Here is a 24,733-nt window from a genome sequence, read left to right as displayed (position 1 = left end):
TTCTAGCTTCAAGAAAGAGTGTTTCAACTTTGCACACAACCATACACAAAAAATGTCAGTTTCGAGTACTTGTGTGGGCTACACACAAGAAATGCATACAGAAAAGATTAGAATTCATAGATGGGGGGGGGACCCACAAGCAATCACGTAAACAAAACAAACCAACGTAATAACACTTGGTGAATCAAACAACAAAGCTTCCATTGTCAGCAGAGCCCAGGTAGCCGTGAATAGGCTCCGCCACAAGGGTCAATGATTGTTTTCTGTCTTCTATTCACTCACTTCTCCCTTTTATTGCAGCTGGTGGGTTCTGCCTCCTGCACTCTGTTCTGTGTGTTTTGGTTTATTCAGGTGTACTCAGGAGGACTAAAACAATGAAGAGCTGTGTTGTGGTGAATGACAGAGAGCCATCCTATCTTCTCTCTTTATTCAGAACCAGCCTGAAACAATGGGCCCTCCCCCGGGGACTCTGGTACTGACTGGGGCTGGCCTGGCTATACCTTGACGAGAATACTGTAGCGCTGCCAGGACCTGATGTGAGGAGGCCCAGAACTAATCTGTGAGGGGCTTTGTTATAGAAATGTCTCTAATCTAAAACTTCTGCCTCCCCTGCAGCACCGCCTCACTGAGCAGCCAGACCCAGTCACACTGCTATGCTTCTATCACAGTCAGCAGTCAGCACAGAGAGGGGAGAGGGGAGAGATGGGGGGAAAGAGAGAGAGAGAGAGAGAGAGAGAGCAAGAGAGGGATGAGAGACAAAGAGAGAGAGGGGGGTAGATGGATGAGGTGGAGATGGAGAGAGAGCAGAAAAAGAGAGATATAGAGAGAGTGGGAGATAGATGAGCTGGAGATGGAGAGAGAGCAGAAAGAGCGAGAAATAGAGAGAGGGGGAGGTAGATGAGCTGGAGATGGAGAGAGAGCAGAAAGAGGGAGAAATAGAGAGAGGGCAGGTAGATGAGCTGGAGATGGAGAGAGAGCAGAAAGAGGGAGAAATAGAGAGAGGGGAGGTAGATGAGCTGGAGATGGAGAGAGAGCAGAAAGAGGGAGAAATAGAGTGAGGGGAGGTAGATGAGCTGGAGATGGAGAGAGAGCAGAAAGCGGGAGAAATAGAGAGAGGGGGAGGTAGATGAGCTGGAGATGGAGAGAGAGCAGAAAGAGGGAGAAATAGAGAGAGGGGGAGGTAGATGAGCTGGAGATGGAGAGAAAACAGAACGAGGGAGAAATAGAGAGGGGGGAGGTAGATGAGCTGGAGATGAGGAGAGAGCAGAAAGAGGGAGAAATAGAGAGAGGGGAGGTAGATGAACTGGAGATGGAGAAAGAGCAGAAAGAGGGAGAAATAGAGAGAGGGGAGGTAGATGAGCTGGAGATGGAGAGAGAGCAGAAAGGAAGAGAAATAGAGAGAGCTGAGAACATGGTGAGGTTGAGGTTCATATAAGGTAAGCAACTGAAGGTGTGACACTGATAATCTACAGTTGCCGAGGGAAGTGAGAGCGTGAGAGAAAGACAGGATTCACCAAGCGTGAGAACTTAATGGAGAAGGAAAGATAAAGAAAGAAATGGATCCCAGAAAATATAAGAGGGGGAAATCAAAAGAAAGAGAGAATCAATGTATTGTCCAACACAAATGCCAAGGATTAAAAAATAGTATGCCACAAACTGTCCCATAAGAGGCATTGTTGCACATACTGTAGGTGCCAGTCTGCCCATGTGAAGTGGAGACACTGAAGACACAGGGATAAAAAGCCATAGATGCATGTCTATCTATCTCTACATTTCTACTTCCATCCCTGGACACAGGAATACAAGCTGCGGCTCTGTCTGCATAGAGCTGTGTAACACACATGACCTAGTCGTATCAGGTCTCCAGTAAAAGCAGGTGGCTAGATGGAGCCTATTTCCTCTCCATCAGTCTCTGCTACGGGTAACTGCCAAAATAAAGGAAACACCAACATAAAGTATCTTCATAGGGCTTTGAGGCACCATGAGCCACAACAGCTTCAATGCACCTTGGCATAGATTCCACAAGTGGAACTCTATTGGAAGGATGCGGCACCATTCATTCATGACAAATTCCATAATTTGGTATTTTGTTGATGGTGGTGAAAAACACAGCCTCAGGGGCCGCTCCAGAATCTCCGGTAAGTGTTTCCTTTATTTTGGCAGTTGCCTGTTTGTTTCTGAGGGAGAGAGGAGTGGCTGCAGAACTTATTTTGCCACACTAATACTAGGACATGGGGAGGCGTCTCACACCAGCTCAAACCAGCTATCTCTCTCCTCACAGACAATCTCTGCAATGACGTCAAAGAGGCAGTGCACTTGCAGGCAAAGCTAGAGCAAGCTCAACTGTGTGCTTTCAGGGGCGTATCATGGTTAAAACTTTACAGCTCAGATCCACTTGCCTGTATTCATGTGTATATATATATATATATAGAGAGAGAGAGAGGGGGAGAGAGTACAAGAGAAGAGGGGGGAAAGAGAGAGGGGGAGAGAGCACAAGAGAAGAGGGGGGAGAGAGAACAAGAGAAGAGGGGGGAAAGAGAGAGGGGGAGAGAGCACAAGAGAAGAGGGGGGAAAGAGAGAGGGGGAGAGAGAGAGATGAGGCAGTGAAAGAGAGAGACAGAAGACTGCAGAGTGATCACCTGATTAATGAGAGGGCTGATGAAAGACTCATGTTGACGTCAATGGACTCAGCTCAGCAGCACACAATGTAGGGAGGAGGGGAGAGGTGGGAGAAAAGGGGGGAAGATGGGGCGATGAAGACAGGAGATGGAGAAAATAAGAGGAATAGAAAGAGAACAGAATAAAAGGAAAAAGAGAGACATCGGAGCATGCATCAACCTGATCAGGTCAACCAAACTGAATCAGTAACCGAAAGGTCGCTGGTTCTAATCCCCCAGCCAGCAAGGTGGAAGGTTCTGCCCTTGAGCAAGGTAATTAACCTTCAAAAACACTGGGTGCCGGTGACGTAGAAAATGATTAAGGAAGCCCCTTGCACCTCTGATTCAGAGGGGTTGGGTTAAATGCGGAACACCCATTTTGGTTGGATGTATTCAGTTGTGGAACTGACTAGATATCCCCTTTCCATTTTCAAAGACAGTAAAAAAAAATGGTAATACAAATACTGAGCTATATTGTATGAAATATTTTTTGAAAATTCGATGATTTTATACTAATTCAGTTGCTCAGAGATTTTGTTGAACAAGTAATATTTTTCCTCTCAAAAAGATAGGGGTCAAATCTTTTGGCACCCACTTTTCAATACCTCACCTTATGAGGACAACGGCATTGAGACTTTGAAACACATTTTCCAAATCCTTGATATCCTTCATCTGCATTTATGGACTGCCCTTTTCAGTTCAAACCACAGGATTTCAATTGGGTTCAAATCTCGGAGTCTGAGAGGGGGGCTGTAGCCTAGTGCGCTCTGGGAAGTCAAAAGCGTTTCCTTGGTTACTGGAGAGCACCAGCAGAGGGGGAAGTGTCTCAATGCACCAGGGCATCCGCTCTGAAATGTCATTGAAGATAGACAGCAGAGCAGAGCAAAGCAGACGGACGGTGCAGGATTAGGGCCAATTTCTCCTGGATTAGGGACTATTTATATGGGATTAGGTCCATTCCTCTGCTATGGGGTTTGAACAGTTTTCTGGTAGGGATTATTATATATCTCCATCTGAAATAGGTCAGGTGGATGGAGGAAGTGCCTGGAATACCATGGTAGTGGAGACCGAGACAAAGATACCGTTTAAACAGTCAGGCATGGAATAATGTGTAACACCACTCACAGCTGAGTATGGCAGATTTCATAACTCATGGACTCCAAGCATCATAGTATATTATAGCTGTCTGTCTGTCTGTTTGTGTTGTTAACCAGGAAGTAAAGTAACCTGATAGAATAACAGCAGAGTCCTGCCCAGTCTGGACTTAACATCAGAACTATAAATAGCAGCACAGCTAGCCTGTCAGGATTTTAACTGAGGAGCTTCTCCTCTCCTGAGCAGCACAGAGAGAGAGACAGCAGGGGAAGAAGAGTTTACAAAACACTGCACTCTTTATTTAACTAGGCAAGTCAGTTAAGAACAAATTCTTATTTACAAACCCAGATGACGCTGGTCCAATTGTGCGCCGCCCAAGGGAATCCCAATCCCGGCCACTTATGATCCAGCCTGGATTTGGACCAGGGTGTCTGCAGTGACACCCCTAGCACTGAGATGCAGTGCCTTAGACCACTGAACCAGGGTGTCTGCAGTGACACCCCTAGCACTGAGATGCAGTGCCTTAGACCACTGCGACACTCAGGAGCCCACAAATAATAGGTCTTTATGTAATATGTAATAAATCAAAGCAAATGACAAGGTTGGGATATATTGGGATTAAGCAGTTTCCTTAAATAAATGCAATGCGGCCAGGCAAATCGATTAAGTGCTGGGATTTGGTCGGTTTCTCTGCGAGGCGAGGGATTAAGGCTCTTGTGTAAGCCCCTGAATGAGTCAATATTTGACAGCTCTGGACTGGACCTCCCTGTGTTTGATCCTGTCTGAAGAGGTGAGGGACGGCAGAGGAGTGTGTGTTGGTGTGGTGGAAAACGGAGCAGGTTGAGCGTAACACAGTAATCCTGTTACCCAGAGATACACAGGCTAGAAATGGTTAAAAAAAAATGTTGTGTGTTAGCTTGCATTCAATTGCAACTTCCTGCTGCACACATCAAGCTTCCATTCCGCCTGTCACAGGGGGATTCATGGCTGAATTAAGATGAAATCGTCAACCCTGTTACGGTCAACCCTGCTACTTTATTTGGCACTTAATAAGCCCATACATAGTCATTTTAACCTCTTGAGATGGGAAAAAAGTGTTTTTGATAACGTTGAACATGTGCTCTTTATGACAGAATCTTCAAATTTGGTGAAATCCAAAGTATTTTTTGACCGTGTTACACTTCTCAAAAGGCACAGCACGACCGTTTGTGTGACAGCCAGGGACCAGTGACCTTTTGAACTACTATCTCCATTCTATTACAATGAACGTCAGTATCTGCTGCAGCACACATGATCGAGGTAACTCCAAACCACCAACACGACACATGGGCATTGTTTTCCACTAGCTCAGGCTCTTTTCCACTTAAAGTAGCTAGGCTACTTTTCAATTCGCTAGTCCCCAAAAAAATCTTCTGAGCCCTCTCCCGCTAGAATGAACGATATGCATCTTCTAGCCATATATTGATAGGACAGGTGCCTGTCAGTCACAAAGTGAGCGATGACAGGGAAACTGCTGGTTTGACCGTCTGCTGTCTGTCCGCCTCTCGGTACCTGGGTGTGTGTGTGTTGTGTGCGCTGTGGTAGCAGTTGGATTTCTTTAAATGGAGGGAGAAAGCATGAATTAGCATGTTCCAAATAATTTGGTGATGATAGTCAAAATCCTGTTTTCTAACAATTAACGGATTCCCGTGTGTATCAGAAAGGGTTCACCACCCAAAGGACGTCCAGTCAACTTGACACAACTGTGTGAAGCAATGGAGATAACATGGACCAGCATCCTTGTGGAACCCTTTCGACACCTTGTACAGTCCATGCCCCGAAAATATGAGGCTGTTCTGAGGGCAAAATGGGGTGCAACTCAATATTAGGAAGGTGTTCCTAATGTTTTGTACACTCTGTGAATGTCCATGGTACTGCATCGGCACTAAAGATCACATTTGTATTTTTGATATGAAGTCCATCAGGACTTTCCAGACAGTGGCGTTAAAGTGAGTGACTCGTCAGTAGCTTACTGTATTGCATCGGTAAGAGGGCTGTTCCTTTGGCTCCCTAATTTGCATACTGGTAGGAGTTTTGGTGATTATCTGCCCATAAGTTAGAAAAACGTTCAATGAATATGGTGAATCCTCCTCACTGCAGGAACAATAGGTAGGCTCGTGGAGAGAGCCTCACTCTGGTGCAAAATATGATAAAAGAAAACTGATTTAGTTGTTTTGAAAGCTCATTTCAAAGATATTGATGTAGGTGTCGACAATGGAGTAGTCAACTGCTGTTTTCTGTGTAGCAAAGCCCAGGTTTAACACCTGCTACATTCTTCAATCATACCAAGCCAGTGGTTAGTCAGTCATACCAAGCCCATGGTTAGTCAGTCATACGAACCCCGTGGTTAGTCAGTCATACCAAGCCAGTGGTTAGTCAGTCATACCAAGCCCATGGTTAGTCAGTCATACCAAGCCCGTGGTTAGTCAGTCATACCAAGCCAGTGGTTAGTCAGTCATACCAAGCCAGTGGTTAGTCAGTCATACCAAGCCCATGGTTAGTCAGTCATACCAACCCCGTGGTTAGTCAGTCATACCAACCCCGTGGTTAGTCAGTCATACCAAGCCTGTGGTTAGTCAGTCATACCAAGCCCGTGGTTAGTCAGTCATACCAAGCCTGTGGTTAGTCAGTCATACCAAGCCGGTGGTTAGTCAGTACCAACCCCGTGGTTAGTCCATACCAAGCCCGTGGTTAGTCAGTCATACCAAGCCCGTGGTTAGTCAGTCATACCAAGCCCGTGGTTAGTCAGTCATACCAAGCCAGTGGTTAGTCAGTCATACCAAGCCCATGGTTAGTCAGTCATACCAACCCCGTGGTTAGTCAGTCATACCAACCCTGTGGTTAGTCAGTCATACCAAGCCTGTGGTTAGTCAGTCATACCAAGCCCGTGGTTAGTCAGTCATACCAAGCCTGTGGTTAGTCAGTCATACCAAGCCCGTGGTTAGTCAGTCATACCAACCCCGTGGTTAGTCAGTCATACCAAGCCTGTGGTTAGTCAGTCATACCAAGCCCGTGGTTAGTCAGTCATACCAAGCCCGTGGTTAGTCAGTCATACCAACCCCGTGGTTAGTCAGTCATACCAAGCCCGTGGTTAGTCAGTCATACCAAGCCCGTGGTTAGTCAGTCATACCAAGCCCGCGGTTAGTCAGTCATACCAAGCCTGTGGTTAGTCAGCAGAATCTTACAGGTTTCTTTAAAGGCCCAGTACAGTCAGAATTATATGTTTCCTGTGTTTTATTTCATATTGTGCAGCTGATGGAACTAACACTGTAAAAGTATGAAAAAAACATCAGTCCAACCCTACTGGAGCCACGTTTCTCCCTCCTGCTACCCCTTGGCCTGCACGTACACCTTGGTCCACATGCCTCTCCTCATCCCCTATCTGTCTGTCAGCCTGCCAGGAAGGTTACTGTGGTCTTTGTTTACACAACTTTATCTAACTTTATCTTCACTCAACACTACACACACCTAACAGGTCCACAGCTATACCACACATGACCCAGGGACCAGGAGTCCCCACAAGGATAGTAAAACTAGCTAAATTCAAACAAGTGGGGACATTTTGCTGGTCCCCACAAGGAAAAAGGCTATTTTAGGCTTAGGGGTTAGGTTTAGGCTCAGGGTTACAATTAGGGTTAGGAGTTAAGGATAGGGTTTTCGTATTACGTTTAGGGCTAAATTAAGGGTTAGGTTTAGGGGTTAGGGAAAGTAGGATTTTCAATGGGAATCAATTGTTTGGTCACCACAGTAATAGTAAAACAAACGTGTGTGTGCGTGTGTGGTCGGGGGGGTGTCGGAGGCTGCTTTTCCATTACGAAAGGACGATATAATGCTGCAGGATGGTTCTGTCAATACACATGAATGTGAGAGAGGGAGAGAGGAGAGAGAAAGGGGGTGAGAGATAGAGCAGTGAAATAAGAAGGAGAGATGGAGAGGAGAGAGGCAAACACATTCTACCCTAAAGTGTACCTGGTTAGTATACAGTCACACAATATCTCCATGTAACCTCCATGTAATAAACTGCCCTTTGCCTCAGCTTGACTGGTGTTCTGGTCATTGTATGTATTCCCATAGAGATAAGTACTAGTCATATCTATGTGTATTCCATGGAGATAAATGAGTTGGCTGTATTCCATGAAGCCTCTGTTGTTAACAATGGACAAATAGCCGCGTTTGACCACTGGGTGGCTCAGATACTAGGACCAAGAGGAGGAGATGTGATACAGTATGAACACAAAAGCACCCCTGTGAAATAACGTCAGCATTAGAGCCATGCATTATTCCTCATCATTTCATCCTTAATAGAAAATGTAAGTAAAAGTGAAAGTCACCCAGTAAAATACTAATTGAGTAAAAGTATAAAAGTATCTGGTTTAAAATATACTTAAATACAAGTAAATACTATACATACAATTCCTTATATTAAGCAAACCAGGCACCCCCCCCCAAATTTTTTTTTACCGACAGCTAGGGGCAAACTCCAACACTCAGACATCACAAACGCAGTATTTGTGTTTAGTAAGTCCGCCAGATCAGAGGCAGTAGGGATGACAACGCGTTATATGGATAGGTGAGTGAATTGGACCATATTTAAAAATATATATATATATTTCACCTTTATTTAACCAGGTAGGCCAGTTGAGAACAAGTTCTCATTTACAACTGCGACCTGGCCAAGATAAAGCAAAGCCGTGCGACAAAAACAACAACACAGAGTTACACATAAACAAACGTACAGTCAATAACACAATAGAAAAAAATCTATATACAGTGTGTGCAAATGTAGTAAGTTTGGTTGAGCATTCAAAATGCAACGAGTACTTTTGAGTGTCAGGGAAAATGTATGGGAGTAAAACGTACATACAGTGCCTTCAGAAAGTATTCACATCCCTTGACTTGATTAAATGTCGATTTTGTGTCACTGGCATACACACAATACCCCGTAACGTCAAAGTGGAATTATGTTTTTTACATTTTTTACAAATGAATTAAAAATGAAAAGCTGAAACATCTTGAGTCAATAACTATTCAACCGTTTGTTATGGCAATGTCAAAATGTACTTCAAAATGTATGTCAAGACCTGAAAATGATTGTCTAGAAATGATAAACAACCAATTTGACGGAGCTTGAATCATTTTTAAAGAATAATGGCCAAATGTTGCACAATCCAGGTGTGGAAAGCTCTTAGAGACTTACCCAGAAAGACTCACAGCTGTAATCCTGCCAAAGGTGCATCTACAAATTATGGACTCAGGGGTGTGAATACTTATGTAAATTAGGTATTTCTGTATTTCATTTTCAATGCATTTGCAAACATTTCTAAAAACATGTTTTCACTTTGTCATTATGGGGTATTGTGTGTAGATGGGTGATAAAAAATAATATCTCATCCATTTTGAATTCAGGCTGTAACAACAAATTGTGGAATAAATGAAGGGGTATGAATACTTTCTGAAAGCACTATATTTTCGTTAGGAATGTAGTGGAGTAAAAGTAAAAGCTGTCAAATAGGAATGGTAAAGTCAACTACAGACACCCCCCAAAACTACTTAAGTAGTACTTCAAAGTATGTTTACACGCAACTTTACACCACGGGGTACCACTGATATGATCCAACGATCATACTGCAGAATGTTATTTGAATCCTTTCCCAGAGCCCTGTGTGTCTCTTGATTTTAGGGAGCATGGTGTGGAATGTAAATCAGTGACAACGTGCAGGGTTTCATCAGACGCCTGATAGCTCAGTTCCATAGCAGTAATACGTCTGTCATATTAACTGTGTGACTGCGTCTCTGTAACAAGCTTCCCAAATCAGAGTCTGCAGCGGTGTGATTCACGCCTCGGACAAAACGCTGTCTGTCTGTGTTGTTCAGTTAGACAAACAGTTTTGGCACCTCATCATTTTCTATTTGCGTCACTGCATTGCCCCACTAGTTCAGGATGAGAGAGACAAGCCGTACTCAGCGTGAAAAGAATATCTGCCTTTTTTGACATTTTGTGTATGTGAGCGAGAGTGTGTGTTTGGGGGGCAGTGATGTCATAACTGGAAGAGGGAGCGAGGGGAGGGGAGGCTAGTGGGCTGACTTCTCCCTCGGCGTCTCTGCTTCCCCAGCCAGCCCAGAGTAACACCCAGCCTGCCTCACTGCTAGAGACTACTACACAGTGGGCTCTTCAGAGCACAACACACTCTCACACAAACACACCGGCGAAAACACACACACAGGTGCTCCGGACCAGCTGTCCTTTGTAAAGCGAGCAGTAGATTCCAGCAGTTTTTTTTATCTGTCTGAACGGTGCAGAGAGGAGTGAGAATGCCTTCACGAAGCCTAGACTGTGATATCTCTGTCCTCATCGCCTGTGTGGTGGACGTTGAGGTGTTCACCAGTCAGGAGGTCAAGGTAGGACAAAATACACATACACACTCTTAGAAGGCAGCACAGCACATACTTCACACACACTTCAGAAGACAGGTTTAGAATTTGAGTTTGTGTTCTATGGGTTTGTCTAGGCTTCTTAAAAAACTATATTCAGCTGTATGCATTCTGTATGTACTCATCTTTATGCGTTCTGTATGTACTCAGCTGTATGCATTCTGTATGTACTCATCTGTATGCATTCTGTATGTATTCATCTGTATGCATTTTGTATGTACTCAGCTGTATGCATTCTGTATGTACTCATCTGTATGCATTCTGTATCTACTCAACTGTATGCATTCTGTATGTACTCAGCTGTATGCATTATGTATGTACTCAGCTGTATGCATTCTGTATGTACTCATCTGTATGCATTCTGTATGTATTCATCTGTATGCATTCTGTATGTATTCATCTGTATGCATTCTGTATGTACTCAGCTGTATGCATCCTGTATGTAATCAGCTGTATACATTCTGTATGTACTCATCTGTATGCAGACTTTTGTGCTTTAAGTCTAAGACTGCTGTAAAACTACTCTCAGGTTGTGTCTAAGACAGTGTTGTACAGTACTATTGTTTTGTCCCATCACCAGACGGCTAGAAGATAAGACACCATGTCAATGTAAAGTAGTATTGATCCCATATTCATAGCACGCAATGACAACATCAAGCTTGTGACTCTACAAACTGGTTTGATGTATTTGCAGTTTGTTTTGGTTGTGATGAGTACATATAGAATGCATACAGAATATGGGACCAAATACTTAACTTTTGTCTACATTGATACACTATAAGTAAATTAGCCCAAATACTTTAAAGGCATACTGCGATATTTGGGCCATTTTTATATGTCTACTTTTTATGTCTCCCGAGTGGCGCAGCAGTCTATGTCACTGCATTGCAGTGCTAGAGGTGTCGCTACAGACCCAGGTTCGATCCCGGGTTCTATCACAACTGGCCGTGATCGGGAGTCCCATAGGGCGGCGCACAATTGGCCCAGCATCGTCTGGGTTTGGCCAGGGTAGGCTGTCATTGTAAATAAGCATTTGCTCTTAACTGACTTGTGTAATTAAATCAAGGTTAAAACATTTTTTTTTAAGTAAAGTATGAAGGAAGTTAGAGGTATTTCCACAAGCCAATGTTAACGCAATGAATGGAAGTCTACAGGTACGCTAGCATATGGAGGGGAGTGTGTGCACAACAAAGCTTTGACATATTATACATATATAGTATTGTCTGAATGCACTGTATGAAGTCGGTTTTAATTTGACTTCTAACACAGGGAACTCAGTCGGGGTCTCCTTACTGTTGAGAGTTAGAATAATAGAATACACAAGGTGACATTTCGAAATCTGGTTGTGCATCAGCAGTCACTCGGTTAGCACGTCAGTGTTTGTTTTTTTGATTGGTAAGTTAGTCTAGTGACCAGCTATCTGACCATGGTAATTGATCCTCAGTTATCATAATAAAAACTGCCAACATGGCAAAATTCGTAGAATTGTATGAAATTAGTTATAAAATTGCTAAATCTTCTCTAACATGGCAAAATGTGTAGAATTGCAGTAAATTTACTTTGAAACTATTTTTTTCTCTTCACTGTCACAAGGTCGGCCGTTAAAATATTTTACACGAGCCATTGCGGCCCCTCGGGATGAGTTCTGTTTTTTGTGTTTTTTTTTGTGGCCCCCACCCCCATCAAAGTTGCCAATCCCTGATCTAACACATCAGCCTTTTTACTATTACTTTGATTCGATATGTGTCGGGAAAATGATGGTTTTAGGATGAAGTGTGTTGGATTGCACTGCAAGATGCTGCAGCTTTGTTCTCCTTTTTCTCAACTGTTCATCATTTACTTGCATAAGACGCAAACACAAACACGTGTCTGTAAGTGGAGCGTACGTCATCGCACCACACTCACAATCCATTCATAAAACCCCCCTGATGTGCTGCTCCAATGCATCACACCTTGGACAGACTGAATCTCACTGGGGAGCCCGAACTCACACACACACACACACACACACTAACAGAGATCTAACTACACTACACACAGCCTCGCACAAATCTACATTATCTACACACAGCTCACATACTTGGGTCTCTGGGTGAACAAATTAATTCTGTGAAAATGGGGATGAAATGTTAAGATTCCATGTACCAAATCTGGGTGAAAAAAACAACAGACTGCAGTTATTGGATTACAGTGCATTGACCCAAAAATAGGAAAGGAGGATCAGTCTGAGTAATCATTAATCCTCCCATCACATCCACATGTTTAATGTTTAATTAATCACTGTCTACTGCTTGGCTGCTCTGGTCTGGCTGCCATCCTCTCCACCATCTTCATTCTAGAATATAGAAGATTCTGGAATTTAGACTATCCTCTGATAGAAGATGAGGCAGTGAGAGAAGAGATGAGGTTATGATTTGAGTGAGGGTTAACGCTTGGCTGGCACTAGGTGTAATGAATAGCTAATGTTCAGACTTGGTGATTGGTCAGATGGACAGATGAACAGAGAGACTGATGGAGGGACAGATAGACAGACATACATTTGTTATTATACATTTTGCCAGGCTTCCATATTCCTGCTGCCACAAAAACAAATGAATATGGAGTGATGTACAGTCGTGGCCAAAAGTTTTGACACAAATATTCATTTCCACAAAGTTTGCTGCTTCAGTGTCTTTAGATATTTTTGTCAGATGTTACTATGGAATACTGAAGTATAATTACAAGCATTTCATAAGTGTCAAAGGCTTTTATTGACAATTACATGAAGTTGATGCAAAGAGTCAATATTTGCAATGTTGACCCTTCTTTTTCAAGATCTCTGCAATCCGCCCTGGAATGCTGTCAATTAACTTCTGGGCCACATCCTGACTGATGGCAGCCCATTCTTGCATAATCAATGCTTGGAGTTTGTCAGAATTTCTGGGTTTTTGTTTGTCCACCCGCCTCTTGAGGATTGACCACAAGTTCTCAATGGGATTAAGGTCTGGGGAGTTTCCTGGCCATGGACCCAAAATATCAATGTTTTGTTCCCCGAGCCACTTAGTTATCACTTTTGCCTTATGGCAAGGTGCTCCATCATGCTGGAAAAGGCATTGTTCGTCACCAAACAGTTCCTGGATGGTTGGGAGAAGTTGCTCTCGGAGGATGTGTTGGTACCGTTCTTTATTCATGGCTGTGTTCTTAGGCAAAATTATGAGTGAGGCCACTCCCTTGGCTGAGAAGCAACCCCACACATGAATGGTCTCAGGATGCTTTACTGTTGGCATGACACAGGACTGAAGGTAGCGCTCACCTTGTCTTCTCCGGACAAGCTTTTTTCCGGATGCCCCAAACAATCAGAAAGGGGATTCATCAGAGAAAATGACTTTACCCCAGTCCTCAGCAGTTCAATCCCTGTACCTTTTGCAGAATATCAGTCTGTCCCTGATGTTTTTCCTGGAGAGAGGTGGCTTCTTTGCTGCCCTTCTTGACACCAGGCCATCCTCCAAAAGTCTTCACCTCACTGTGTGTGCAGATCCACTCACACATGCCTGCAGCCATTCCTGAGCAAGCTCTGTACTGGTGGTGCCCCGCATATGAATCAACTTTAGGAGACGGTCTTGGCGCTTGCTGGACTTTCTTGGGCGTCCTGTGCGATCTTACTGGCAGCAATATCCTTGCCTGTGAAGCTCTTTTTGTGCAAAGCAATGATGATGGCACGTGTTTCCTTGCAGGTAACCATGATTGACAGAGGAAGAACAATGATTCCAAGCACCACCTTCCTTTTAAAGCTTCCAGTCTGTTATTCGAACTCAATCACTATGACAGAGTGATCTCCAGCCTTGTCCTCGTCAACACTCACACCTGTGTTAACGAGAGAATCACTGACATGATGTCAGCTGGTCCTTTTGTGGCAGGGCTGAAATGCAGTGGAAATGTTTTTGGGGGATTCAGTTCATTTGCATGACATTTGCAATTCATCTGATCACTCTTCATAACATTCTGGAGTATATGCAAATTGCCATCATACCAACTGAGGCAGCAGACTTAATATTTGTTTCATTCTCAAAACTTTTGGCCACGACTGTAAGCTGCCCAGTGACGCGAGCCTACCTGATCGGCTAAATGCGTTTTATGCTCACTTCTAGACAAGCAACACTGAAGCATGCATGAGCGCACCAGCTGTTCCAGACGACTGTGTGATCACGCTCTCCGTAGCCGATATGAGCAAGACCTTTTAACAGGTCAACTTTCACAAGCCCACAGGGCCAGACGGATTTCCAGGACGTGTACTCAGAGCATGCGCAAGTGTCTTCACTGACATTTTCAACCTCTCCCTGACCGAGTCTGTAATACCTACATGTTTCAAGCAGATCACCATAGTCCCTGTGCCCAAGAAAGCAAAGGTAACCTGCCTAAATGACTACTACCCTCACCCTCACGTCGGTAGCTATGAAGGCAGGTCATGACTCACATCAAAACCATCATCCCGGAAACCCTAGACCCACTCCAATTTGTATACCGCCCCAACAGATCCACAGATGATGCAATCTCAATCACACTCCACACTGCCCTTTCCCACCTGGACTAAAGGAACACCTATGTGAAAATGCTGTTCATTGACTACAGCTCAGCATTCAACACCGCAGTGCCCACAAAGCTCATCACTAAGCTAAGGACCCTGAGACTAAACACCTCCCTCTGCAACTGTCATCCTGGAGTTCCTGACGGGCCGCCCCCAGGTGGTAAGGGTAGGCAACAACACATCTGCCACGCTGATCCTCATCACAGGGGCTCCTCAGGGGTGCATGCTTAGTCCCCTCCTGTACTCCCTGTTCACCTACGACTGCATGGCCAAGCATGACTCCAACATCATCATTAAGCTTGCTGACGGCTTCTACCCCCAATCCATAAGACTGCTGAATAATTAATCAAATGGCCACATGGACTATTTGCATTGACCATTGACACCCCCCCTTTGTTTTTACACTACTGCTACTGTATACCGGTACCCCCTGACTCCCGAGTGGTGCCGTGGTCTGCATCTCAGGGACTGCATCTCAGTGCAAGAGGCATCACTGCAGTCTCTGGTTCGAATCCAGGCTGCATCACATTTGCCGTAATTGGCAGTCCCAAAGGGCGGCATACAATTGGCCCAGCGTCGTCCAGATTTGGCCAGGGTAGGCCGTCATTGTAAATAAGAATTTGTTCTTAACTGACTTGCCTAGATAAATACAATGATTGTTATTTTATTGTGTTACTTTTTATTTAGATTTTTATTACTTTTTAGTTTATTTAGTAAATATTTCCTTAACTCTATATTTTCTTAAAACGGCATTGTTGGTTAAGGGCTTGTAAGTAACCATTTCACGGTAAGGTTGTTGTATTCGGCGCATTTGACAAATAATATGTGATTTGATGATTTGATTTGATTATGGTTGTGTTTTGCATTTTTTAAATGTGTATACAAGAGCATGTTTACACTCTACAGCCTGACATGTGACTGGTCGATGGTGTTGTTGACCATGACCTCTCTCTCCCTCCTCTTCCTAATTGTTCTCCCTTTCTCTCCTTCCTTCCTCCCTCTCTCCCCTCCCCTACATGTGTATGTTTATAATGAGTTGTTTTGACACTGTCCTTAAATAACTGGATTAAAGTGACTGTCTCCTGAACAATATATGGTGTTTTCAGGCTGGTGTTTATTGGTGTGTTGTTTGGGATACTGTACTGTGGGTGAATGAGCACAAACACTATATTCCTAACAGTAAATGCTATCATTACTGAAGTAATTGCTGTGGAAACTTATGACGGTATGTGAGGTCATGTCATGGCAGGGATTTGGGTTAATAACTGTGTAGATTCGGGTTGGAGCGCAGGTCAGGTTCACTGGCAGGGTAGAACTGTCTGATTTAACAACATGTTTATGAGGATGTCACCATTTCTGTTTGTTCCTCTCTTGATCAAACTATTCCTATGATGCCAAGAGGTGCATTCAACATAATTCCAATTCAGTCAGTGAATGAAGAATACTTTTGATTTTGGTCTCTTTTTGAATATACAGTACACTAGGTTGTGTCACGTATTCCGTATTGCTCATTCTGTGCAACAATTCCAGAGGTCTACATCACCGGCCTCTAGGCATCACCGAACTGTCTCATTACACACACCTGATTCCAAATTCCAGATTAGTAATTGTATATACAGTATGTGACGTCTGTTCACCATTGGCTGGTCGGTTATTGTTCCCATGTCTGTTGGTCTGTCAGTACATGTGCTTTGTTATTTCGGCTTTTGTGCTGGGGGTATTGTGCACTTGTTATTACAAACACATCCAAGTGTTCGGCACCCAGGGAACATTGGGTCAACTGCCTTGCTCAGGGACAGAAGGACAGATTATTACCTTGTCTCAGACAAATCAAATAACTCAGATAAAAAAGAAACTGAACAAGTTCCACAGACACGTGACTAACATAAATGGAATAATGTGTCCCTGAACAAAGTGGGGGTCAAAATTAAAAGTAACAGTCAGTATCTGGTGTGGCCACCAGCTGCATTAAGTACTGTAGTGCATCTCCTCCTCGTGGACTGCACCAGATTTGACAGTTCTTGCTGTGAGATGTTACCCCACTCTTCCACCAAGGCATCTGCAAGTTCCTGGACATTTCTAGGGGGAATGGCCCTAGCCCTCAACCTCCGATCCAACAGGTCCCAGACGTGCTCAATGGAATTGAGATCTGGGCTCTTCGCTGGCCATGGCAGAACACTGACATTCCTGTCTTGCAGGAAATCATGCACAGAATGAGCAGTATTGCTGGTGGCATTGTCATGCTGGAGGATCATGTCAGGATGAGCCTGCAAGAAGGGTACCACAATAGGGAGGAGGATGTCTTCCCTGTAATGCACAGCGTTGAGATTGCCTGCAATGACAACAAGCTCAGTCCGATGATGCTGTGACACATCGCCCCAGACCATGACGGACCCTCCACCTTCAAATCGATCCTGCTCCAGAGTACAGGCCTTGGTGTAACGCTAATTCCTTCTATGATAAACGCAATTCTAACCATCACCCCTGGTGAGACAAAACTGCGACTCGTCAGTGAAGAGCACTTGTTGCCAGTCCTGTCTGGTCCAGCGATGGTGGGTTTGTGCCCATAGGCAACGTTGTTACCGGTGATGTCTGGTGAGGACCTGCCTCTCTCAGCCTATTGCGGACAGTCTGAGCACTGATGTAGAGATTGTGTGGGCAGTTGGGCAGTTGTTGTTGCCATCCTGTACCTGTCCCGCAGGTGTGCTGTTCGGATGTACCGATCCTGTGTAGGTGTTGTTACACGTGGTCTGCCACTGCGAGGACGATCAGCTGTCTGTCCTGTCTCCCTGTAGCGCTGTCTTAGGCGTCTCACAGTACGGACATTGCAATTTATTGCCCTGGCCACATCTGCAGTCCTCATGCCTCCTTGCAGCATGCCTAAGGCACGTTCACGCAGATGAGCAGGGACCCTGGGCATCTTTATTTTGGTCTTTTTCAAAGTCAGTAGAAAGGCCTTTTTAGTGTCCTAAGTTTTCAGAACTGTGACCTTAATTGCCTACCGTCTGTAAGCTGTTAGTGTCTTAACGACCGTTCCACAGGTGCATGTTCATTCATTGTTTATGGTTCATTGAACAAGCATGGAAAACAGTGTTTAAACCCTTTACAATGAAGATCTGTATTTTTACGAATTATCTTTGAAAGACATGGTCCTGAAAAAGGGACATTTATATGCACTGAGCTTGACTGATGCTTTAAGCGCACTGTTTAATGAAATAATTAAGACACAAATGACTAGAGGGAGTCCGACCGCAATTGATTTGATTGTTCCGAGCCAGTCTCAGACTTACTGAGCTGTGTTCCAAAAAATGACAGGGAGTGACTGTTTGACTAGCACCCATTGTCTCCCTCTCCTCCCTGCTGCAGCGACCACCACAAAGCATCAACAGTGTTTACCACGCTGTCCGTGTTGCTGAAGCTGAAACATAATTACCGCCACTTCGGACTGAATAGTTATGTTTACCGAATTCACTCATTTGTTTAGGAAAACATTCCCTATTCCCCCAACCCTTGCCCTCTTTACGCTGTATGTCCACCAAATGTGCATGAGTTTTGCTGTTTGTTTTATTTCATGGATGTCTAGTCCTTTTTTTCCGTACCTGATGCACATGTGCTTTGCACGGCTGCAGAAAGGTTTGCAGCACGGAGAAGGTTATTTTCGCTGTCTCTGGGTTCCCTGCCGTGTTCGACCAAAGCACCCATTGCTACCGGGACCTCCATGCTAAAAATGCTGCATGAAGACACATCGCCAATACGATTGGATTACCTGGTCAGTTGAATGTGAAATAATTAGCTGGAAAGTGGAAGCTAGGTGCTGGCAATTTCTTAGCTAAGCTATCTAGCAAAATGGGTAGCTTTGTAGTTAGATCGCTAGCTAACTAACTGGCTTGACTGTTTATGAACTTCCGTTTGTACCACTGCACGGTAAAGCAACGCACAAGTGGAAAATATTCCACAGAATGCACTGCAACCTAGTGCAACATCCCCAAAACAGATTTGCTGACTGCTCCATTGACAATGAATGACTTCTATCGGAACACAAAGAGTTTGACACATCTGGTGGACATGAGGCTTTACATGACACATGTAGCCTATGCATCGCATACACGTGACCCATAGGGCCTGACCTATAGCATATCATAATCACATCAATAAACTGGTTTTAACAAACTCTGAACACTGTAACACATGTGACAGCAAAATAGATGCAGAGGAAGTGACAAACTTGAAACGAGGAATGTTTACTGGTTGCTCCGGAGGTAAAGGGGAAGTCAGATGTGTGGAATACATTTGTCAATTATGTGTTCCAAACAGGTGCTATTAAATTACAATATAATTTTTCTGATGTTTGGAACAATGTAAACAACACAAAATAAATTATAAGCGTACCAGAGAGTCTGTGGTAAAAACAAAATGGTAAAGCCTTTATTATAGCAATGAATAAATACAGTTTCCGAAATGGAACAATTTATTATTGTTTACGCTAATTATTCAAGGGTCACTTTGTGATTTTATTTTAAAACTAAAATGCTTGATTTCATTTCAAATCATGAATGACTCGTATGCTGTGTAATGACATGAACAAATTAATGTTTGATACAATCCTGTAGCCTATTTAAGAATTGAAATATAGGCCTAAGTAAGTTACGGTATTAAGACTAAACAGGATATGCTCTTAGGCTGCTATACTCACCCTACTAATGATAGTGACATTATTCATTATTATGATAATGATTATCATAACAATGTTAGTAATAATAACAATAAGGAGATAAAGAAAAGGAAGGGTTATTATTTTTACAAATATTATTTTGGACTATTTGGAACAGTGTAAACAACACAAAATAAATTATAAATAATACCAGATGCTGTTCTTACAAAAAAAGGTAAAGCCTATATTACAGCATAGCAAAGATTAAAAACAGCTGAAATTGTGAAATTGTTTATCCGACTTGTGTCACCCCTAGTACACTCTATAACTGGGTTCTCTGTTTAGTTAGGTGTTTAATGAACTCTAATTCTGGCCAGATGACGCTATCGGCACACTTTATTACAGGACATTATGATTGGTCAGGCTTTATGTAGAGATGTGACTTTTACCCAACCACTGCATTGTGTTAGAAATAGATGCAGTGTCTCTGCCAGGTTATGGGTGGGAAGACCTGAGATACACTTTCTCTTTAAAATAACATTCCTAACTTCTACATTTCAGCCCCCTTTCTCTCTGTTCCTTTCTCGTTTGAAAAAAATCTTTCCATTCCAGTTCTAATGGGCCACTTGTTACATTTCTCCTCTAAGATGGAAAATCACATGACAGTAAAATGACTGGATGAATGGGGGATGTTATCAACTATCCTCCCTCCCCTACGAGCCTGCTGTGTGAGACTTTCTGCCCTGGTTTTAACGTGACACCAGAGGTTACACAACCCAGGAGTTATATTTGGCTGGAGGTCAAAGTTCTGCATGAAAAGAACAATCTGAGAGCAGTCTGGATGCGTTTAAGATGAATGACGATGTTGTTCTCCTAAAGGAAGAGAGAACCTAAAAAAAAACTTTATTCTGGTTTCTGTTCATTTTAGTCTCTGTAATCCATCTTCTTCTACATTTGTCTGTATGTGCTTAAAGCCTGTGTTGCTCAAGTTGACATTCATCTGCTGATAAGTCAAAAGTTGACTCTGGTTTAGTGTTTGAATGTGCTCCTCTCCCTTTCTCCTCTCTTCTCTGTTTCTTTCCCCTTCCCGTTCTCCTCTCCTCCTCTTGTTAATACATGCCAGTAAGTGAACAGTGAACTGTAAACATGCCCGCCTGGCTTCGGTATCGTACCACTGTAATTACTTAAAAACTCACACGCACACCACACCGCCTCAAAGGGGGTTGTGGGAAAAACACCGCACTTTGGATCACTTTTGTTCATTCCTCTATTACGGACCCTATTTTACCTTGTACTGCTATTCCACTGCAGAGCCGTTGTGTTCCTATTTGATTGTGCCTGAGTGGGAGTGTTGCTCATGCTGATAAGGAGCTGTCTGTCCTGTCCTCCTTAGTGCTGCTGCTTTCCTCTAGTCTTGATAGATCGGTGTGTTCCTCAAGGAGAGGTGTCACCACAGAAAGGTCAAATTGAGTGGCCCTCTGTCACTCACTCAGCCTATTTATAGATGTTCTGTTATCCTTATTGTGGGTGGGCTTCACTATAACAATACAGGGGGATGTGCGTGTGTGTTTTGGTGTCGGTGTGTGTGTGTGTGTGTTCTCTGAGTGTAACACTCAGTGGTAATTTCATGCTTTACTGGGCTGTACTCGTAGACGTCAGAGTGACTGGATGTTTATAAACCAGGGGCTGCTGCTTGGCCGATCCCAAGGCTTCCTACACAAAAACAAATGATTTTCTCAGTCCGTCTCTTTGTTTTTCTTACATGCATTTGACCTTCCTCCCCCAAACCCTCAAATGTGATGCTGTCAGCACAAGTACTCCAAAGAGCCACTTAGCTCCACCAGTTGTCATTAGTCTTGTCTTGGTTGTACAATGACAAAAGATATAGTGTACATCCAGTGTTCTCGGAATCACAGTCGTAATGAACTATAACACTGTTAGCAAACACAGTAGACCACGGTGTCCCTGATAGCTGCAACACCACCAAACCAACATCCCCTCCCATGTTACGCTCATCTGGAGCACTTTGCTTCATTAGGATATTTATATCCATAATTAGAGCACATAAACTGGAACACAGTTGAATAGATTTCAGAATGGGCCCCTCCATCTTGACATTTGGTTTGAATGGCCTGACTGCTGCAAACACCAGATGGTAATGATGAGGATGTTCACTGTTCACCTTTTCAGCTTTCTAGTATCTAAGGGCACTTAAAGCCATCAGACACCCACACCAACAGGCTGTTCTCTGCTAACACTGCTGTTATGTGTGCGTGTGCGTGTGCATGCGTGTGTGTGCGTGTAGGAATGTGTCTTGTGTATGAGACTGAGATTTGTCATGGCCCTATTGCTTGGTGGGGACTTTTAAGAGCTTGTAAAGAATCAATCAATCAAATGTATTTATAAAGCCCTTCTTACATCAGCTGATGTCACAAAGTGCTATACAGAAACCCAGCCTAAAACCCCAAACAGCAAGCAAGAGAGGAACAGCAACCTAGAGAGGAACCAGGCTATGAGGGGTGGTCTTCTGGCTGTGCCGGGTGGAGATTATAACAGAACACGGCCAAGATGCCCAGCAGGGTCAAATAATAATAATCACAGTCAGCACCTTAGGAGTAAATGTCAGTTGGCTTTTCATAGCCGATCATTAAGAGTATCTCCACCACACCTGCTGTCTCTAGAGAGTTGAAAACAGCAGGTCTGGGGACAGGTAGCACGTCCGGTGAACATGTCAGGGTTCCATAGGTTCAGGCAGAACAGTTGAAACTGGAGCACCAGCACGACCAGGTCTTGAGTGAGAGTGAGTGAGTGAGTGAGTGAGTGAGTGTGAGAGAGAGAGAGAGAGAGAGAGAGAGAGAGAGAGAGAGAGAGAGAGAGAGAGAGAGAGAGAGAGAGAGAGAGAGAGAGAGAGAGAGAGAGAGAGAGAGAGAGAGAGCGCTTGCATTCACATAGGACACCGGATAAGACAGAAGAAATACTCCAGATATAACAGACTGACCCTAGCCCCCCGACACATAAACTATTGCATCATAAATACTGGAGGCTGAGACAGGAGGCCCCGTCCGACGATACCCCCGGACAAGGCCAAACAGGCAGGATATAACCCCAGCCACTTTGCCAAAGCGCAGCCCCCACACCACTAGAGGGATATCTTCAACCAGGAAGGCCCTCACACTGTTTATGCTTCCAATTCACCGTTTATCGACAACGTTTCAATCTGAAGCCGATCTTGGTCAGGTCAAACAGTCTGTGTGTTCACAACCCAAAATATAAACATTTCACCTCACATGACCATTACGCACATGACGCGTGGTGGTTGTGGAATCAATTTAATCAATTTGTGTGCATCGTCAATCATAATTAATGAAGGAGAGGTACATATGGTCACGAAGGATTAAATACGTACAAATATGCCTGAGTTAAAACCTAGGCAACAGAGAAAAAGATTATGTTGGAAACTGAAATACCTGCCCATATGACCATTACGTGCAGATATAATTACAGTGACTTATTTAAAAAACAGCTTGTGTACCTCTAAGAATTTGATGTCAATGAGATGGGCACAGCTATAGAAAGTTATAGAAAACCGAACGTATATGTAATGTGCAAAATGACCATGTGAAGACCTGAAGACAAATCAACATAGCATAGTCACGTAAGAAATGGTCTGATATCAAACCCTTGGTTCAGACCTTTAGGAGACATGGTGGACAAACAGTGAATCCAATACAGTTATCTTCTCGGTAATAGATTATCAGTACCCCCCCTTCTCTCTTAGAAGGCTTAACATGTTCCATACCAATGTCTTTCAGAGAGCTGATGTTGTGACGAGCCTCCATGAAGTGGGCAGCCACAGGGTTTCTCTGATCAAGGGTCCTGATATTACTCCTGAGATCTGCTATCCTTGTTTTCAGAGCTCCTTTAGTTTTCCCTACGTAGCATAGATCACACACTTGATCAGGTATACCACATTATTTGGTAGGACACGTGATGAACTTAATGACCTTGCAGGTGATTGAACGTTGTGTGTTTGTTCGTCAAGTTTCACTGGGAACATCGGCCACATTTGTAATTACCGTCGAGCTCATTGTCTAGGAAGGTGCTACGTGTCACGGGTGGAAAATCAGACCTCACCACCCATTGACTGATGTTGGGGGCGTGTCTGAAGGCTACCCGCGGGGATCTTTAAACTCTAGATATGCCAGTGTTTTCTTAATGATGTGGTTGAACTACTGTATTTTCCAAGTAGGGGGTATTGGAGAAAGCGTTGCACTCATTGGTCCAGGGGGCGGGGTGGTTTGGTAGTGAAGCTATCATCCTGGGTCATATTTTTGTAACAGTCCTGTGCATCATGCACCCAATCCTCTGGGTAACTCGATGTCTAAAGCGTTCGTCCAGATGACGTTTCCCATAGTCACTGTGTACTACAGATCCTGCATATGTGACTGTATTGGCTGATAGGAGGGCTCTTTTTCCGAGGTGTAGAGTGGAAGCTATCTTCGTGGAACAGGAAATTCCTGTCCGTCGGCTTCCTGTATAGGTCTGTGCTAAAGCCACCCCACTCTTTATCAAAATGTCAAAGGTGAGCGTGAATTTCAGGTGTTCACTGTTTGCATTGATGAAGGAGTGGAATTGATGAAGTTCCTCTGCTGTGCCCTGGAATAGAAGGAATATGTCATCATTGGAGCGTTTCCAAAGCTTGAGATTGCGCAAGAATGGATTGTTAGAGCTGAAATTCTCCTCAAACAACCCCACATAAAGATTTGCATAATTCGGTATAATTTTACTAACCATAGCCGTTTCGGTGAGCCCAGTGCCATAACATGTCATAACCATGTCATAATGTGTCCTAACCATGTCATAATATGTTATAACCTGTCATAATATGGTCATAACACTGTCATGACCCATATAATTACATGTGTTGTGACATATATAACATTATTTTAAAGCTGGTTATGACACCTACATAAGAGTGTCAAATCCCACAAAACCTACCAGGTAGTTATTTTATGGCAGGTTATGACACCTACATAAGAGTTTCAAATCCCACAAAACCTACCAGGTAGTTATTTTATGGCAGGTTATGACACCTACATAAGAGTTTCCTTTCATTTGAAAGTTTGTTTCTTAAGGTCTTTGTTGTTGTGATCAACTCTTTACACTCATGTATTTTTTTCAACTTGCAGAAAATACACTTTATGACACTGTTATGAAGCATTATGACCATCATAATCATATAAGCCTGTCACGTACATGCCCTTATGTCAGTCATCTGTCAAAAAGAGGGTGTCT

The 24,733-nt window shown here is 43.7% G+C and overlaps 1 protein-coding gene across 2 annotated transcripts in view; it reads left to right on the top strand.

The window, feature by feature from the left end:
* Positions 1–24,733, top strand: part of LOC139407163 (calcipressin-2-like) — a 120,254-nt gene that overhangs the window by 54,909 nt on the left and 40,612 nt on the right. The window contains exon 1 of one of the 2 annotated variants that reach the window (XM_071150672.1): positions 9,609–10,190. The exons of the other annotated variant lie outside the window; for it this stretch is intronic. Coding sequence (XP_071006773.1) covers positions 10,104–10,190 — 87 coding nt within the window. The 5' untranslated portion in view covers positions 9,609–10,103. Of the gene's footprint in view, positions 1–9,608; positions 10,191–24,733 lie in introns of those variants that run through there. 2 annotated transcript variants of the gene reach the window in all.

The sequence above is a fragment of the Oncorhynchus clarkii genome, chromosome 4 (assembly GCF_045791955.1).
Source record: "Oncorhynchus clarkii lewisi isolate Uvic-CL-2024 chromosome 4, UVic_Ocla_1.0, whole genome shotgun sequence".
NCBI lineage: Eukaryota > Metazoa > Chordata > Actinopteri > Salmoniformes > Salmonidae > Oncorhynchus > Oncorhynchus clarkii.
This window is presented reverse-complemented; position numbering and strand designations above follow the sequence as displayed.